This window comes from Mauremys reevesii, unplaced genomic scaffold, assembly GCF_016161935.1.
Source record: "Mauremys reevesii isolate NIE-2019 unplaced genomic scaffold, ASM1616193v1 Contig63, whole genome shotgun sequence".
In the NCBI taxonomy this organism is placed as follows: Eukaryota; Metazoa; Chordata; order Testudines; family Geoemydidae; genus Mauremys; species Mauremys reevesii.
The window spans coordinates 313,160-332,967 of NW_024100877.1; the positions used below are offsets into that span (position 1 = coordinate 313,160).

Below are 19,808 nucleotides of genomic sequence, written 5' to 3' on the forward strand. Positions count from 1 at the left end.
TGGTGCCCCTGTATATGTTCCGCTGTTGCCTTTTGAACAGGTGCTCACCCTACAGTGAATGGGCTGGACTGGGACAGGAGCTACCTGGGCCTCTCTGGGGGAGCTGATTCCCATTTCCACCCCTTGGGAAGCAGCTGGGGCAGCACAAACACAGGGGACATGGAGGGAAACTTGGCCTCAGGCTCTTGTCAGGACTCCTGTGTGTCAGACCCTCATTCACACAGGCAGCTCTGCTCGGGGGAGGGGGAATGGGCTCAGCAGGTGTGCGGTGCTGAGACATCAACTGTGTGCAGGGGGGGTTGCCTGAAAGGCTTCTCCAGGGGCTCCTGTGTTAATCATGTGTCTGACACGACTCAGTCACAAGCACCTGGCTGAGGGCGTAGGGGAAGGGTGGGTGTCTATGCACATTGAATAGCCCCTCATGGATCACACAGCAACCAGAGCGCTCACAGTGAATCAGGACTGAGACTGCAGAACAGCTCTGCAGCTTTCTCCATGGCCTATGGATGTTTAACCAGAGACGGGACAGGGGCAGGCCAGGTGTAATAGGAAACAACATCCACGTCCCTTCTCTTTATTGACTGTATCAAGAGGAATTATGAGGTCAGAGCAGCTACCAATAGGGCTCTTATATCAACATCCCACTGGTCCCCTGGCTCTCCACAAACTTTGTAAATGCTGCTGCCTGCCTTGGACTCCTTCCCCCTGTGTGCTGTCCTCACTCACCAGCAGGTGGGGGAAGTCTCATTCCCAATCCTCCAAGTCTTAGACCCCGTCTCAACCTCTTTCTATAGAGAGGAGATGAGTAGCTCATCTTAGAATCATAGAATCATAGAATCATGGTTGGAAGGGACCTCAGGAGGTCATCTAGTCCAACCACCTGCTCAAATCTTGTCTCAGATGTAAGGGTCCAGGATGGAATAAGTGTCTGTGTCCTGGGTTTTTCGTCTCCAGTGTCACCAGTGCTGGAAGTGGGTGATGAACTGATCCTTCACTTGATGAACAATCTGATTATCCTTGATCGAAGGTGTTTGCTTTTCACGCTGTACACGACTGGGTTCATCAGAGGCGGGACCAGCAGGTAGACATAGCCCAGGAGAATCTTAAGCAGGTGAGTAGAGCTGTTGCCAAATCTGTGTATCACAGACAAACCAATCTCTGAAGTGTAGAAGAGCAGGAAGACACAGAGGTGGGAGACGCAGGTGTTCAGGACCCGAAGACACTTTGTCTGCGACACAACGCTCAGCACTGTTTGGAGGATCATCACATACGAGAGGAAGATGAGCAGTAAATCCAACCCCATCATTAAGAATGAAAGAGACAAGCCATAGAGGTTGTTGACTGTGATGTCTGAACAAGCCAACTTCATGACCTCCTGGTGCGCACAGTAGGAATGGGAGAGGACATTGGCTCGACAGTATTGGAACCGTTTCAGGAGAAGAGGGAATGGGAATATTACGGCTATTCCTCTTAGCAAACACATCAGTCCCATCTTGGCTATTCTTGGTAGTGTTAAAATGGAAGCATATCTCAGTGGGTTACAGATGGCGATGAAGCGGTCAAAGGCCATCAACAAGAGTACGGAAGACTCAATGCATTGAAGCGACTGAATAAAGAACAACTGGGTAAAACAGGCATCAAAGCTGATCTCCCTAGCATTAAACAAGAATATGCCCAGTATTGTCGGCATGGTGGCTATCAATAAGCCAAGGTCTGTGATGGCCAACATGGAAAGGAAAATGTACATGGGCTCATGGAGGCTTGGATCTGTTTTTATAATGAACAGAATGACTGAATTTCCTATTATCGAAATAACATACATTAAGCAGAAGCAGACAGAGATCCAGAGATGGACGTCTTCTTGCCCAGGTATCCCGGTGAGAAGGAACACTGCAGAGTTGAATTTGGTGTCATTGACAGCTGACATAATGTCCTGGGCAGGTGCAACGAGTTTTGAACTTTAGTTTCTGAAAGGAGAAATAACAGGAGACTAGATGATATTTAGGGAGACATCTTTCTGCTCTCAATGCAAGTCTAGAGACTCCCAGGATCTCAAGGAAAATGAGCGTCTACATAGTCTTGGATTTTCACCACCACCAGGAAGATAGACACTGCCAGACTGGATCAGACATGTGGTCCATTCAGCTCAGTATTTAGTGGCCATTTCCTAGATTCTTCAGAGAAAAGTGGAACAAGCCCTGCAATAGGCAGCTATTAGGGCCGGCTCCAGACCCCAGCGCGACAAGCAGAGAGCGGCAGGAGGCTCCGGTGGACCTCCCGCAGGCACGTCTGCGGGAGGTCCACCAGAGCCGCGGGACTGGCGACCGCCAGAGCTTCCCCCCGCGGCGTGCCGCCGTGCTTGGGGCAGTGCAAATCCTAGAGTCGCCCCTGGCAGCTATGAGATAATCTGCTCCCAGGGAAAGTTTCCCCCTGACACCAACTACTTAGACATATTTGGTGGTGTAAATCAGGAAGGTTTAGAGTCCTTCCATGACTTTTTGAAAAAGATCCTCACAACTATAATGGGATTTAATTTTTACCCATATAAACATCCCATCCCTCTTTGAAGCCTGCCAAGCTCTTGGTCTCATAGATATCTTGAGCTGGGAGTTCCACAGCCTATTGTGCACTATGTGCATTTACAGTTGTGATCTTCGTACAGACACTCTTTCTGGCCCATTTTATCATGGAGTGTGTGCAAACACATGGCAAGTGCATGGTGATGCTGGTCATTGTATTTATCTGTCCGGGATTGAAGCTATTTATAAATGTTTCTGCCCCTTTCCAGCACATGGGATAAATTCTTAGGGACAGGTTCTGAATTCAATATCTTCAGTGGTATCACTCCAGATTTACATGGGTTAATTCCTTCAGAACGGGGCTCTATTAACCTTCCCTTACCAAATGCACCAGGTGATACACTTTTACCCCTAAGAATCCCTCCAAGAGGAGTTGAAATGCTTTGCCTCAACCATGTTGACTGAATCCAGACAGTCCATTCACCGTACAAGCTTCTCTTCATTCTCACAGGTCCTGCATCCTCTCACCATGCAAGGGTCCGTAAATATCTGCAAAGTTACAAGATGACACACTGCTTCTGGCTTTCAGTATACAGGCATGGCATGAATGTTTGGTTTGTAATATCTGTATTACAATGAAAAGTTTTTGCATAACATTTACACATCTGTACTTCAGCATACACGTGTCAGTCCATTCTTTCCCATCTGATCCGCTTTCAGAAATGATTTCTTGGGTTAGGGTGGGACTTAAAATGTAACGTCTGTCATCGGGATTTCTTCAGAACCTGAAAAGATTGCAGCGTCCCAGCCCTCATTCAGTTGATTGCCAGCAAACAAAAGTCTCGGAGCTCCTCTGTCCCTGGGTTAATAGCTGACTGGTTCTCCTCAGGTTCTGTTCTGTCAGGCTTCAGCCTGTATCTGGAGCGGTAACAGCCATTGGGATCAGTATAGAAAATATGCATTTCCCGAACTCTCACTCTCTAGTACACAGTAACTCTAGCACCTGTTATTCAGGCACGATGAGGGTTTGCAGTTAGTGGATTTCAAAGTCAAATGCAGGAGTATTCATGGAAATGGAACTTCATTTCACACAGGAAAGTCACCTATTGCTCTCTCTCTGACTGTCTTTGTCCTGTATTCATAATATCTGTAGCACCTGGGAACAGCATTTTATCCGACATGGAGCTGAGCTGTCATAATTAATGTGCGTGTTAAACCCAGTTCTTAGGATGGTAGCTTTATAGCTACATTGGGCTGACTGTTTATGTTATGGCTGTACTGGGTGAAACCAGTATGGTTCATGTTAGTTTAGTAACAGGCTGCTGGAAAACAAGCAGAAAGGGAAGCAACAGCTGAAGAAAAGCCATCTCTCAGTGAATACCTCAGGGAAGCTGAGAGACCACTCCGTAGCTACAAGCTGGGAAAAGCCTATTTCCAGGCTCCAGGCACATTACACAGCTTGTTTTGGCAGTGCTGGGAGCTTGTGCAGAGCTGGGGCAGCTGTTGCTGAGAATCTCTTCATACCAACAGGCACAGATGCCGCTGGGGAAGTCTGAAGGCCCTCGGCGTTCCTGGGTCCCCATCAGAGTGGGAGGGTTTGGGGTCAGAGACTTGTACAGGCTGTTGTTTTAAAATCCTCTTATTCTCTCATGTTATGCTTTAATCCTACAGTTCAAATTAAACAGTATTTAGGTTCCAGAAGGCTGGCTGGTCACTTGTCACTAGTCACATGCTCACAAAGGGAAGAAACACATGTGCCTAACCCACTTGGACCTGCAGGGAAAACACATTCGACCCACAGTGTGCGGTAGACAAGGTCCCAGTCTGAGGGTGGGAGGATCATGGGATTTCACTCAATGAGAGGGAAAGCTATTATGCCTGACATCTGGCACTTGGAGACCAGAGGAAGGGCAGAGATTTGGTAGCCCTGTAACTCTGAGGGGTATATACAAGGCAGAAATGCTGGAGCCCTTAGCCAGTCAGGAAACAGAAATATGCCCTATCAGACCTGCTACCACAGAGCAACGCAGCTCTGAATTCCTGCCTTCACAATCGAACCAGAGAATAAAATAATTTTATATGCATTTACTGATTACATTGCCTGGAACAAATAACCCTGAGGTAATTTGTGAACTAGTCACTAATATTCCGTGGGGTTTCAGGATCGGGCCCAGAGCACACTGCTCCTCTAGAAATGGGACAACTTGACAAATCCTAACCCAGGGCACTGGAGTTTTAATGCTCCGAGCTCACTTTGAATGTCAGATTTCAGTGTAGCTTGAAGAGCCCACCTTGGTTCATGGGCAGGTGTAGGGGAGGGGACTCCAAGTGACCGAGCGCTCCTGCCCTACATCCCCTGTCACTGAATCACCCCAACAGACCAGCTGAGTTTGCTGCCGCTGCACAGAACATCTACAAATGGAAACAGCTTGCAGCCTTTCCCCTTCACTTCACGTTTTAAAGATAGTGAAACCTGCCAACATACCCAATTCCTGCTAGATGAGGAGCTGCTTACACCAGAAGTCTTCAGCCTAAAGGAAAAGGAGTCATCAGAGAGGTAGAACAGGCAGCAGGCAGTGTCTGTTCAGACAGGGAGGCAACTGTCTTTATGAAGCCTGTCTGCACATTCCTTTGGGGGCCACTTGGCCATCAGGGAACGTCAGCTTCTTGGCTTCCTGTGCACCAGCTTTAACCCCTATCATGGCCAAAGCAAACTGCAGGAAGCCAAATCAAAGAGGATGCGTAATGATCCTGCAAACCTGGACTGCAGCGCCCGCCCTGCTGCAGGCTCTATTCCTGGAATCTGGGCTTGTCATCACTGTTCATATGATTTCAATTAGTCACCTGGCTACCTTGGAGACGTCCGAGGGGTAGCAATGAACCCGTCACAGCTGTGATCTTGCTGAAATAAAATAAAATATAATTATAATAATATAGGAGCATATTTCTCCCCGGCAGCCCCCATTTCCTGTATTACTAAACCAGGGTGCGGGCCAGGGAAGGAATATTCCACAATGCTCTGTACCTGGAAATTTCTCTTGAATCGTTCCAGGAGGGGAGGTCCCGTCCCTTCTCCCTGAGGAATGAAAAGAGGGACCCAGGATCCAGGGCTCCCCAAAGTTAGGCACAGATCTCAGTGATCCACTGGTAGCTAGGCCTCCCCACCCACAATCTCTGGGCCTCCTCAACTGCTCCTGGATGCTCTCTACCGCCCTGCTAGCACAGGTTCATCAGAGATGTGCTACCAGGGCCTGTCACAGTAGCCACTGCCCACAGGATCTGCTGAAGAGTGAGTTGTACAGGGTGCAGGGGGCTGCACAGACATGGGAGGGATGATTAGAGTAGCTGATGGGCACAAAATCCCAGCCACAGACTGGTTCAGATGTTTCAACATTTCTTGCCCGGAGTCCAGCCATAGACTCCGTCAATGCCACCTTCATTTATGTTATGAGGAAGAGGCAGATGAAACACCTCCAATTTCTCTTGGCGATTCAGGCAGTTGCAGCTGGGCAGCATCATTGGGTCAAAATTGTGTGGAGGGGTGGGGGGGGCGCTCTCTTTTGCAACACAGTTCTAGCTCAAACCATGAAACTCTGTCTCTAGTGCTACAGGACCACACCCCTAGGTGGCAGCACAAGCCCCCCATCAACCTTCCACACTGAGCATCTCTTAGGGTGACCATATTTCCCAAAGAGAAAACAGGAGACACACAGTTTCTCGCCCTAGTCCCTCCGCCCCTGTGCGAAGCTGTCGCCCATCACTGGAACCCAGTAGGGGCATCCTTAAGTTTCAGGAAGTTGTCACCTGTGGCTGCAACACTGCCTCCTGCCTCCCAGCTCTGCCTCACCCCCGGGTTGGGGCTGGCATCTCCACTCGCCTACACGAACGCTCCTTCGCTCCCCACTTTTATGAGAGAAGTGGACATTTGTCCTGTTTGCTGGATATATAAAGGCCTCATTTGTAATGTCACCACTTCAAATTTGGTTTACTTCTCATATACATAGTACAGTGGAACACATTGTAACAATGCTTATCCCAATATTTCAAAACACTCAGCCTACTACTACTGATGATAGAGATGATAACTGTAATTGGCCTAATAGGAGTGTGTTGCTATCTGTGGTGGCACCAAAGTAAAAGGGCCAGACTACTAAGACTCAATCATCAAATTACATTCCTCAGTCATGGTCCCAGGCCTAACATTCCCAGGTCCACCACAGGGGACTAAAAACAATTGGAAAATAAAACCTGTCCATCAGTCGTACAAGGGAATGTGCGAGGGAATATGGGGCAGATGCCGCATGAATGTATGAATGATAAAGTAAGGTGACCACATAACAGTGTTTAGCCCACTGGTTCATCTTCAGTCCAGGCACTATGTTTTTTTCTGGGATGATGGGTAAATGTGGGGAAATGTAGTTGAAAGAAGGCCTAAGACTTGAGGCTCTGTAGCAGAGGCCTGGTATAAGGCCTGAGGCCCAGACTAAAGTAGTCAAAACTTTGTGGTTATAAAGCAAAGTTAAGTTGTGAGCAAGAAGCAGGCCCTGCTCACAGAATCTTGCACGAACAGGGCTGACATTGCAGAAACACACATTCTTAAGTAGTGATAGGCACAATACATATACTCAAACAAATTCCAGAAAGGTGGTACCAGAACACCCCGATACCAAACGCATTCCCCAAAGACAACAGGAACATTCTGACTCATCTTAAGGATAAGGTCAAGATAACAGGATGATGGACAGAGATGTTTTGATCGAACCCAACATGTATAAGGTAATGGGTGGCCCCTGGTTACGTCAGTGGGTGGCACCCTGATACGTAACTTGTCTGTATCTGTGTATAAACATGTATCTCAGAGGCAATGTCTTTTTCTGGCTGAGGGGAGAACGGAAAGTCCTGCCATTCACTGAGCCGATCCATTGCCACACGCATACATGAGTTAGTGTTCCTGTAACCACTGAGCGAGGGCATTAGCACTGTGCTTCATTGGCAATAAACATGACCACGTTCCTTTGCTGAAAACCGAGTCTGTGGATTTATTGGTGCTGTGTTAGGTGCTGAGTACCGCCAGATTAATTTTATTTCCAGTTCTTTTAAGACTTGTTTTAGTGAATATTTGGAGGTATTTGGTATTATTTAATATATGGAGGCATGTCTCCTTTTATGTAACCCAAATTTGTATCTTTCCTGTATTGAGGGGGTTTGTAGCCCATCCATTTTGTATTTCAGTCCACCAGGTTTTCCAGCCCTCTGGAGAAGGAGGTGGCTTTTTTGGTTTTATTGCTTTTACGGTTTGAGTAGCAAGCCCCAGGCAGATTAGATCGTCCTTTCCCTCTTTTACAGTAATGGCTTGTTTGATACACATATTTGAGAAATGTATGATTATTTTTAGTTGCTTTATTGTTTCAGCTCCAATTCCATTTTTTTTTCTGTGATGGCACACTTCTCCTGAATGGCATGTGCACCACACTGGAGATGCAGTGTTTTCACATTATATGTTTGCTTGTTTTTTGATTTTTTTTGTATTTGTACAGAGTTTGCAATTGGGTATGAGCCAATGATCTATTGGAATAAGAGCAAAAACAAAACTGTAATTGTGGTCCCTGTTCACAATGAAAGGTCCACACCATGCTGTAGCCTACGGATCCATGTACAGACGACAACTTAGTTTCATGCCGTGCACACTGAATAGAAATCCAGCAAAATGCACTGTGCCACCTAGAGACAAACACACAGCACCAAATGAAGACCAAATTTGTCTGGAGGAATCAGCTTGGCTAGTTATTCACTGCTATGGGTAGAATGTGCTCAGGAAGGTTTTTTCTCATGCCCATCCCGGAATACATTCCACACACCACCCCCAGTGTGAGACCCTCTGGACTACATGGTCTAATGGTTCCTTTTGGACTTAAACTTTATGACTCTTTGAATCATTGACTTGAGTGGATTGTAATCTTGGATGCAACTTAAACAAGTTGCTCCTCTGAATGCTGATAAGCACTCAACAAGGATAGATGCTGGCCAAGAAGAATTGGGATTGTCACAGCAAAACTGGGATATATGGTCTCTTTACCCTCTAAACCAGGTCCTTTCCTGTCTTGGGGGAAGTCTCAAAACTGTCTCATTCTTCGAGCTGGGAACAACACTCTATTTATGGTTAACGCTTATCATCGAGCAGGTCCAACTGGACACCTCAGCTCTCTTTGTGACCAGAGCTATAGAGTCACCCCCAGCCTCCTTAAAACTAGTAGGTTTATTGGAAAACGGCACAAAGCATTAGAGAAAATGGATTTAAAATAACAAGCAGCTGTCACACGTCTACACTCATCTATCTCACATCTCATTACAAGCTAAGTTAGACATGGTTTGCTCTGGAGATACAGAAACAGAACTGGCCCAACTTACATTCTTTTGGGAAGCCAAGAAGCTCTTGGGACCCAGCCTAGATTCCCTGTGTCTCTGAGAGCATCTTCCTATCTGTTTGCCATTTTCTTTTGGAATCAGACTTTGCTAAAACCTGTGTGAGCCTGGGCCCAGTCACTGTAGTGCTCAGCTGTGTCTGTGTTACTGGGCCAAGGTGTGAAGCTGACCTTTGCCCTCAGACTGATTTCTCCCATCGAAGATGATGCCCCCATGGGCGTTGCTCCACTGTTTGACAGTTAGACTCTTCAGCCTCTATGTCTTGAAAACACCATTCCGGTGACTGTCCAAAACTCCCGGTGACCCCGTGACACTCCAACATTCTCCTCAGAAATCCACTGCTTACCCCTCACTGTTATGCCGAGCACCCCCACATCTGCCACAGGCACCAAGATACTGGAGTCATGTGGCTTCCCAGAAGCCAGCTGTCACAGGAGGCTGTGGTAAGAAATGTCAGTGGCTTTGCACTGTGGAATCCTGACATAGCCCTGACCTTAGTGTATGAGCACCTTGAGAGTATTTATCCTCCTGCCACCAATGTGAGGCAGGGCAGGGCTATTATCCACCTGTGCAGAGGCTCAGAGACAGCCAATGGCTTGCCCATGGTCACACATGGCACGGGAATCAAACCTAACTCTGTTGAGTCACAGAGCAGTGCCAAGGCCACAAGACCAGACTTCCACCTATCTGAGCATTGACAGGTCCAGCTGGGGTCTCTTGTGCACTGCAGAAAGCAGGAACTCTCTACAGTACTCCTGGGAGTACGTCCTTGGGTGAGGGACATAAGCTGGGGGCTGCTCTCAGAACCCACAGCCACCTGTCCAGGGCAGGAGGAGGGTCTTGGGCTCTGCACAGTGACTCTGGCTCCCCGGGAAGCTCTTACCATGCTCCAGCTCTGGCTTTGTGCCTGGAGAGTGGGAAGAGCCTCGGGTAAAGAGGAGGAGCTGGGGGTGGGGTTTGGGGGGACGGGATAGGGCAGAGGGAGTGGTCTGGGGGGGAAGAGGGAGGGACTGTGTCAATGTGGAGACGTGGCTCCTGTATATGTTCTGCTTTTGCCTTTGGAAAAGGTGGTCACCCTACACTGAATGGGCTGGGCTGGGAGAGGAGCTAGCCATGCCTGTGATGGGAAGCGGATTCCCTTTTCCAACCCTTTGCATTGCTAGGGCAGCACAAACAGAGGGAGGAGGAGGGAATCTGGGCCTGAGTCTCTTGACAGGACTCCGGTGTGCCAGACCCTCACTCACACACGCAGCTCTGCTCTGCCTCAGTGAGGAGTGGGCTCAGCAGGTGTGCGGTGTACAGAGCCATCAGCGTGGGCGTGGGGATGTTCTCTTTGAATGGCTTCTCCTGGGGCTCCTACATTAATCATGTCTCTGACACGACTCAGTCACAAGCACCTGGCTGTGGGCGTGGGGGAAGGGTAGGTGCCCGTACCCCTTGAACAGCCCCTGTCCACAGTTGCTGCAGCCCTCACGGATCAGGCAGCACCCAAAGCGCTCAGGAAGGGCCAGGACTGCAACTGCAGACTAGCTCTGCAGCTTTCTTCATGGCCTATGGGTGTTTAACCAGAGACAGGACAGCGACAGGACAGGTGTAATAGGAAACAGCATCCACGTCCCTTCTCTTTATTGACTGTATAGCCAGGAATTCTGAGGTCGGAGCAGCTACCAATACGTCCCTTTATCAGACAATATCCCACCGGTCCCCTGGCTCTCCACGAACACAGTCACTTTGTAAATGCTGGTGCCTGCCTTGGTCTAATTCCCCCAGTGCGCTGTCCTCCCTCAACATAGGGTGGCGGCGGTCCCTGTCCCATTGCTTCAAGCTTTAGAATCATAGAATCATAGAATCTCAGGGTTGGAAGGGACCTCAGGAGGTCATCTAGTCCAACCCCCCTGCTCCGTCTCAACATCTTTCTATAGAGTGGAGGTGAGTAGCTCATCTCATCTCAAATGTGAAGGTCCAGGATGGAATAAATGTCCGTGTCCCTGGTTTTTTGTCTCTTGTGTTACCAGCACTGGAACCGGGTGATGAACAGACCCTTCACTTGACAAACAATCTGATTATCCTCGCACGAAGGTGTTTGCTTTTCACGCTGTACACGACTGGATTCATCAGGGGCGGAATGAGAAGGTAGATGTAGCTCAGGAGAATCTGAAGCAGGTGAGTAGAGCTGTTCCCGAATCTGTGTATCACAGTCAAGCTTATCTCTGGTGTGTAGAAGATCAGGACGACGCAGAGGTGGGAGGCGCAGGTGTTCAGGGCCCTAAGGCATTTTGTGGGGGACGCAATGCTCAGCACTGTTTTGAGGATCATCACATAAGAGAGTAAGATGAGCAATGAGTCCAACCCCATAATTAAGAGTGAACCAGACAAGCCATATATGCTGTTGACTGTGATGTCTGAACAAGCCAGCTTCATGATGTCCTGGTGCAGGCAGTAGGAATGGGAGAGGACATTGGCTCGACAGTATCGGAACCGTTTCAGGAGAAGGGGGAGTGGGAATATTACGGTTACTCCTCTTAGCACACATACCAGTCCCATCTTGGCTATTCTTGGCAGGGTTAAGATGGAAGTATATCTCAGTGGGTTACAGATCGCGACGTAGCGGTCAAAGGCCATCAACAAGAGCACAGAGGATTCAATGCACTGAAGTGAGTGGATAAAGAACAACTGGGCAAAACAGGCATCGAAGCTGATCTCCCTAGCATTAAACAAGAATATGCCCAGTATCGTAGGTATGGTGGATATCGATAAGCCAAGGTCTGTGACGGCCAACATGGAAAGGAAAATGTACATGGGCTCATGGAGGCTTGGATCTGTTTTTATAATGAACAGAATGACTGAATTTCCTACAATCAAAGTAACATACATTAGGCAGAAGGGGATAGAGATCCAGAGATGAAAGTCTTCGTGCCCAGGTATCCCGGTGAGAAGGAACACTGCAGAGTTGAATTTGGTGTCATTGACAGCTGACATAATGTCCTGGGCAGGTGTGAGGAGTTTTGAACTTTCCTTCCTGAAAGGAGAAATAACAGGAGACTGGATGACATTTAGTGAGACATATTTCTGTTCTCACTGCAAGTCTAGAGACTCCCAGGAGCTCAAGGAAGATGAGTAAAAACATAGTCTTGGATTTACATCACCAATAGGAAGATAGACACTGCCAGACTGGAGCAGAACTGGAGTCCATATTGCCCAGTATCCAGTGGCCAGGTCCAGATTCTTCAGAGAACACATGGCAAGTGCATGGTGAAAATGGTCATCATATTTATCTGTCCTGGATTGAAGCTATTTATAAATGTTTCTGCCTCTTTCCAGCACATGGGATAAATTCTTAGGGCCAGGTTCTGAATTCAATATCATTTACTTCAACAATATTACTCAAGATTTATATGTATAAATTTGATCAGAAATGGGCTCTATTAACTTTCCCTTACTAAACCCTCCCAGTGATACACTTTGACTCCCAAGAATCCCCCCAAGAGGAGCTGAAGTGCTTTACCTGGCCAATCTGACTGAATCCAGAGAGTTCGATCATCCTACTACCCTCTCTTCATTGTCACATGACCTGCATCCTCTCCCCATGCAACGGTCTGTAGATATCTTGGAAGTTACAAGCTAACACAGACAGTTACTTCAGCTGGACAGGGGAGGGGTTTTCTTCACACATGGGTGTGCAAGTTATTTCAGCCATGCACATGTACAAGGTGATGGATAATTTTCACTCCCCTTTTCTGCACCTCAGCTCTACTCTTTCCTGAAACACTGACCTGCGGTTCTGGTCTCTCCTGACTTTTTGGAAAGAATGCACAGGTATTGCAGAGAAATTGTGTTCATGACCCCAAATGTAAGTGTTAGAAACAGCTTCTGGTCATTTACGAGGAGACAGTATCATACAACTGTTCACTGAACAAAGAATTAATAGCACAAACCCATTGCACACAGTATGTGGAGCACTTCTGAAATACTTTTGAAAGCAAAAGCCATTAAGCAATTAAGTTACCACTGCTCCTGTAGAGATTCTAACAACTCTGCTGCTGGCTTTCAAAGTTTGATTTGTAATATTTGTATTACAATGAAATGTTTTGGCATAAAATTTACACATCTGTCCTGTAGTACACACATATCAATCCATTCTTTCCCCTCTGATTTTCTTTCAGAGGTGATTTCTCAGGTTAGAGTGGGACTTAAAATGTAGCATCTGTCATCTGGATTTCTTCAGAACCTGAAAAGATCCCTGTGTCTCAGCCCTCATTCAGTCACTTGTCAGCAAACAAAAGTCTGGTAGCTCCTCTGACCATGGGTTAATAGCAGGTTCTGTTCTGTCAATCTGTAGCCGGTATCCAGGGTGGTAACAGCCATTGGGATCAGTATATGAAATATTCATTCCCTGAGCTCTCACTGTCTAGTACATAGTGATCCCAGCACCTGCTATTCAGGCACGATGAGGGTTTGCAGGAAGTGGATTTCAAAGTCAAATGCATGGGTATTCATAGAACTACATAATGAATGTGTATGTTCAACCCAATTCTTGGGCTGTTTGCTGTAGAGCTATATTGGGTTGACTATTGGGATGTTTATGTTATGGCTACATTAGGTTAAACCACAGAGCCTGGTGGGAAACAAGCAGGAAGGGAAGCAACAGCTAAAGAAAAGCCATTGCTCAGTAAGGACTTCAGGAAAGTTGAGAGACCACACCAGACTACTAGCTGGAAAACGCCTAATTCTGGGCTCCAGCCACATTACACGGCTTGTTTTGCCAGTGCTGGGAGTCTGTCCAAAGGTGGGGCAGCTGTTGCTGAGAAGCTCTTCAGACTGACAGGCACAGACACCACTGAGGAAGTGTGAAGGCCTTTGGCCTGCCTGGGTCCCCGTCAGAGAGGGAAGGTTTGGAGTCAAGCCTGCTGTTTGAGAACCCTCTTATTCTCCCATCTTACACTTTATTCCTACTGTTCATATTAAACTGTACTTTGGTTCAAGAAGGCTGGCTGGTCACTTGTCTCACCACTAGTCACAGACTCCCAGAGGGAAGAATCACAGGTACTGAACCCATTTGGACCAGTTGGGCAGGCACAGTCAACCAGCAGTGGGCTGTAGCCAGGGTGGGAGGGTTGTAGGATTCCACCCCATGAAAGGGAAATCGATGAGGACTCAGATCTGGCACTTGGAGACCAGAGATGGGGCAGAGATACAAGTAGCCCTGTAACTCTGAGGGGTCTCTACAGGGCAAAAACACTGGAGCCCTCAGCCAGTCAGGAAACAGACATACGCCCTATTGGTCCTGTTACCACAGAGCAATACAACTCTGAATTCCTGCCTTCAGAGTCGAGCCAGAGAACAAAATCACTGTAAATTCATTTGCTGATTAAATTAAATTACCACAGAGCAACGCAGCTCTGAATTCTCTTGCCTTAAAAATTGAGCCGGAGAATAAAACTGTTGAAAATGTATTTGCTGATTAAATTTCCTGCATCAGCTAAACCTGAGGTGATTTGGGGTCAGTCCCAGAGCACGCGGCACCTCTAGAAATGGGACCCCTTATGAAATCCTCACTCGGGGCATCAGGGTTTTAACACTCCAAGCTCACTTTGAATGTCACATTTCTTTATAGCTTGAATAACCCACCATGTACCATGGGCAGATATAGGGGACAGGTTGACAAGCGACCTAGCGCTGCCTGCCCATCACTGAGTCCCTGTCACAGCCCAGCTGAGTTTGCTGCTGTAGCACAGAACATTCGCAAATGTAAACAGCTTTGAATTTTAAAGATACTGAAACATAGAATCATAGAATATCAGGGTTGGAAGGGACCTCAGGAGGTATCTAGTCCGACCCCGTGCTCAAAGCAGGACCAATCCCCAACTAAACCTGCCAACATACCCAATTCCTGCTAGACGAGGAGCCGCTGACACCAGAAGGATTCACCCTAAAGGACAATCGGTCATCAGAGAGGTTGCACAGGCGGCAGGCAGTATCCGTTCAGACAGGGAGGCAACTGTCTTTATAAAGCATGTTTGCACATTCCCTTGGGGGCCACTTGGCCATGAGGGAACCTCAGCTGCTTGGCTTAGTGTGCACCAGCTTTAACCCCTGTCACAGCCAATGGAAAGCTGGAGGAGGCCAATTCACAGGGGATGTGTGGTGATCCTATCCACATGGACTGCAGTGCCAAGACTGCTACAGGCTCTATTCCTGGAATCCAGGCTTGTCATCACTCTTCGTATGATTTTGATTAGTCACATGGCTACCTCAGGGGAGTCCGAGGGTTAACGATGATGCTGGCACAGCTGTAATCTTTCTGAAATAAAATAAAGTGTAATAATAAATAACTAAATAAATAATCATGGTCATAATCATATTCATAATAATATAGGAACAGCTTTCTCCCCCACAACCCCCTCTCCCTGCATTAAACACCCAAGGTTCAGGCCAGGGAAGGGAGATTCCACATGCTCCATACATTGAAATTTCCCTTGGATCATTCCAGTAGGGGGATCCCATCTCTTCTTTCTGAGGAATTAAAAGGGGGACCCAGGATCCAGGGATCCCCAAAGTTAGGCACAGATCTCAGTGATCCACTAGTAGCTAGGCCTCCCCACCCAGAATCTCTGGGCCTCCACACCTGCTCTAGGAACCTCTCCAGCTCCCAGCTAGCACAGGCTCATCAGAGATGTGGTACCAGGGCCTGTCACAGTAGCCACTGCCCGCAGGACCTGCTGAAGGGGCCTTGTACAGGGTGGAGGGGGCTGCACAGAGATGGGAAGGCTGGTTAGAGTATCAGATGGGCACAATAGCCCAGCCACAGACTGGTCAGGAGGTTTCGACCTTTCAATTGCCTGAGTGCAGCAATAGACTCCGTCAGTGCAACCATCATTTATGTTATGAGGGAGAAGCAGATGAAAAGCCTCCAATTTCTCTTGGGGATCCAGGAAGCTGCAGGTAGGTAGCACAATGGCAGCTGAGCTCTCAGAGAAAAATGATCCATTTTCTATGGCAACTCACCCCAAATATTTGATGAAAAAGAGACATTTTAGTTTGGTTCAAAATTTTTCATGGGGGTAAATGTGTCTGTTTTCCAGCCTAGTTCTAGCTCAAAACATGAACCTCTGTCCCTTGTGCTACAGACAACACCCCTAGGTGACAGCACTAGCCACCGCTCCCCTTATTAGCCTCCACACTCAGCAGGCCCTGGATATCTGCTAGGGTGGCTACACCAGCTCTATAGCAGAGGGAGCCCTTGGAAATGGCCTGTCTGCAGGAGCCCCTCAATCAGTGAAACAATTTAAGAACATAAGAGCTGCCTTATTGGGTCAGCCCAATGGTCCATCTACCCCAGTGTTCTGCCAGTGACCCGTACAAATACTTCAGAAGGAATAAACAGAACAGGGCAATTATCAAGTGATCATAGAATCATAGAATCATAGAATCTCAGGGTTGGAAGGGACCTCAGAAGGTCATCTAGTCCAACCCCCTGCTCAAAGCAGGACCAAACCCAAGTAAATCATCCCAGCCAGGGCTTTGTCAAGCCTGACCTTAAAAACCTCTAAGGAAGGAGATTCCACCACCTCCCTAGGTAACCCATTCCAGTGCTTCACCACCCTCCTAGTGAAAAAGTTTTTCCTAATGTCCAACCTAAACCTCCCCCTCTGCAACTTGAGACCATTACTCCTTGTTCTGTCATCTTCTACCACTGAGAACAGTCTAGATCCATCCTCTTTGGAACCCCTTTTCAGGTAGTTGAAAGCAGCTATCAAATCCCCCCTCATTCTTCTCTTCTGCAGACTAAACAATCCCAGTTCCCTCAGCCTCTCCTCATAAGTCATGTGCTCCAGCCCCCTAATCATTTTTGTTGCCCTCCGCTGGACTCTCTCCAATTTATCCACATCCTTCTTGTAGTGTGGGGCCATCCCCTGTCGCCTGCTTCCAGCTTCTGACAGTCAGAGGTTTAGAGATACCCAGACAATCACCATTGTGGAGAGTCCTGGGTACCCCATGTTGACAACAGGGGGTGCTACTACCCCTGAAATGGATCTTTACTGGCTCCCGTTGGAGCAGATTACTGTCATGCCAGTGAAAAAGGACCCCAGTAATTATTTTCAATGTGCAGCAGTTTATTGAGAAGGAATACACAAGCGGTAAAGGGTTATATTAAGCACATAGCTCCTATATTAGATATTAAGAGTTATACAATAAGAGCGATACATTCCCCTTATCAAGTCTCTTTGTCACAAACATACACAGACAGGCCCTGCACTAGCCTCACGCAGTTCGTACTTGGCAAACAGAAAAGATGGTTACCAACTTTATAGACGACGTCTTCTCTCTTTGTCTGTTCTTCTCAGCCTTCTGGTCTGTCGCAGATTCCCACGAAGTAAGGCCTCGGTTGCCTTGAGACCTGCTGGTTCACAGTCCTACTCGACCTACGGCGCAGAGTTTTGGCTATTCTGTCTAGCAGTGTTGCTTCTTCAAGCGTCAATCAAGGAATCCCAACAGTAATTTAATTTGCTTGATTTTTATACTCTTTTTCCTCAAAGGAGTCACATGTCTTAAAGCATGCCCAGTGGGCGTGTGGTTACTAATTTTTACTTAATTAATACTTTAGGGAGACTGCAGAATGGTGCCAACTGAACATTACCCCACATTCACTCTCTTATCAATATTCACTTCAGCCCCCTGTGTGATGTCCTTCAACAGGGTCGAGTCAGCCCATGTGCCACTCCGGATGTTCTACACCTGTTGTTTGTTTTGAAATGGACATATTTGCTGACCCAAAGATCAGTATTGAGCATGCATGCAGCATGGAGCCTCTGGCATCTGCCTCATGCTAAGAGAAGGATTCCGCTCCCAGAATCCTCTTTCACAGTTCATTCATGTCAAGCCATGTTCTCACAACATTCATTCAGTATGGCCACAACAATTCCAGCACCATCCCAACACCCTACAGTGGCCTGGGCTCCCTGGGCAGCTCTTACCAGAGCCCAGATCTGGCCTGGCCGGGGGGCAGAGTCTCAGGTGAACTGGAGGAGCAGGGGGTAGTGCCCACTGGCAAGGGATGGGGCACAAGGCAGGGCCTCAGGGGAAGAGATGAGGCAGAGTGTGGGGCCTGATATTAAAAAGGGGAGCAGGGGGTACAGCAAGCCTGAATCAACACTGACCACAGCTAGAAGGGCGGTGGGCTCCTGAGTAAAGGAGGAGGATGGAACCAGAGGGTAGGAAAGTCTGTGTTTTATAGAAGACAGAATTAATGTGACCCCAGAAAGGGGGCTCTGCTTTGATGTATTCCTGCCTGAGAGGAAGTCATTGTAAGGAACTTAGAGGGATGGGCAAGGCACCTGCAGGGCTACCTCAGGCCCCAAGGGGGCACTCTGGGGTGTAACCCGTGCTCAGGGGCTTGGCCGGAGTGTGCTGTGCTCCTAGAAGCCGAAACTAACGGACAGAGGCCAGCCCAGCCCCTAGGCTGCTCTAAATGCCACTGAGGCAGAAGGAGAACAAGTCAGAGAATCAAACCACTGTAAATAGCTCCTTGGCATCTCCACTCTCTGCAGCACAGATGGCTGGAAGGCTGGTCCTGTGTTCTGGGCACTGCTCTGTGACTCAGGAGAGCTGGGTTTGATTCCCTTACTGTATGTGACCATGAGCAAGCCATTGGCTGTCTCTGAGCCTTTGCACAAGTGCATAATAGTCCTGCCCTGCCTCAGAGGAGTGGTGGGAGGATAAATACATTCAAGATGCTCAAATACCCTAAGATCAGGGCTGTGTCAGGGTCCCACAGAGCAACACCTCTGACATTTGTCTATAAAAGGCCTCTGACCCCAGCCTCCTGTGACAGCTGCTTCTGGGAAGCCCCGTGACTCCAGCACGGTGGTGTCTGTGGCAGCTGTGGGGGTGCTCGGGGGTGACAGTGAGGGGTAGGTAGTGAATTTCTGAGGAGAGTGTTGGAGTGTCATGGGGACGCTGAGCGGTTCAGCACAGTCACCGGCCCAGTGTTTGCAAGTCATTGAGGCTGAATGAGTCAAACTGCCAAACAATGCAGCAATAGCCATAGGGCCCTCATTTTGGATGTCTGGTGGGGAGAAAGCAGTCTGAGGGCAAAGGTCAGCTTCACACCTTGGCCCGGTAACATAGACATGACATGGCTGAGCATTATGGTGACAGGACCCAGGCTGACACAGGTTTCAGCACAGGCTGCTTCCACAGAAAGTGGCAAACAGATGGGAAGATGCTCTCAGAGACACTGGGAAACTAGGCTGGGTCCCAAGAGCTGCTTGGCCTCCCAAAAGAATGTAAGTTGGGCCACTTCTGTTCCTCTATCTCCAGAGCAAAGCCTGTCTAACTTAGCCTGTAGTGAGACGTCAGCTAGATGAGTGTAGACATGTGACAGCTTTCTGTTATTTCAAAATCATTTTCTCTAATACTTTATGCTATTTGCAAATGAACCTATCAATTTTAAGGAGGTTGGGGTGACTGTATAGCTCTGGTCATAAGCACCAGGAGGGAAGAGACTGAGGTGTCCAGTCGCATCTGTTTGGTGATAAGCATTTAGCATAGATGGGGTGTTGTTCCCAGCTCGAAGATTGGGACAATTAAGAACATAAGAATGGCCATACTGAGTCAGACCAATGTTCCATATAATCCAGTATCCTTTCTTCTGAAAGTGGGCAATGCCAGGTGCCCCAGAGGGAATGAACAGAACAGGCAATCATCAAGTGATCCATTCTGTGTCACACATTCCCAGCTTCTGGCAAACAGAGGTTGGGGACATCATCCCTGTCCATCCTGGTTAATAGCCATTGATTGACCTATCCTCCATGGATTTATCTAGTTCTTTTTTGAACCCTGTTATAGTATTTTGGCACCTTATAG

General features: G+C 47.9%; 1 protein-coding gene and 1 pseudogene across 1 annotated transcript; both read right to left on the reverse strand.

Annotated features, from left to right (window-relative positions):
- Positions 1-991: 991 nt before the first annotated feature.
- Positions 992-1,927, reverse strand: LOC120394513 (olfactory receptor 51G2-like). Its single transcript, XM_039518730.1, has one exon. It carries the CDS (start codon positions 1,925-1,927, stop codon positions 992-994), a length of 936 nt encoding a protein of 311 aa, XP_039374664.1.
- Positions 1,928-10,985: 9,058 nt separating this feature from the next.
- On the reverse strand, positions 10,986-12,502 carry LOC120394532 (annotated as a pseudogene).
- Positions 12,503-19,808: the final 7,306 nt, after the last annotated feature.

Excerpts from the sequence above, each read along its gene's own strand:
- LOC120394513 (XM_039518730.1), bottom strand. The coding sequence starts at position 1,927 with ATGTCAGCTGTCAATGACACCAAATTCAACTCTGCAGTGTTCCTTCTC.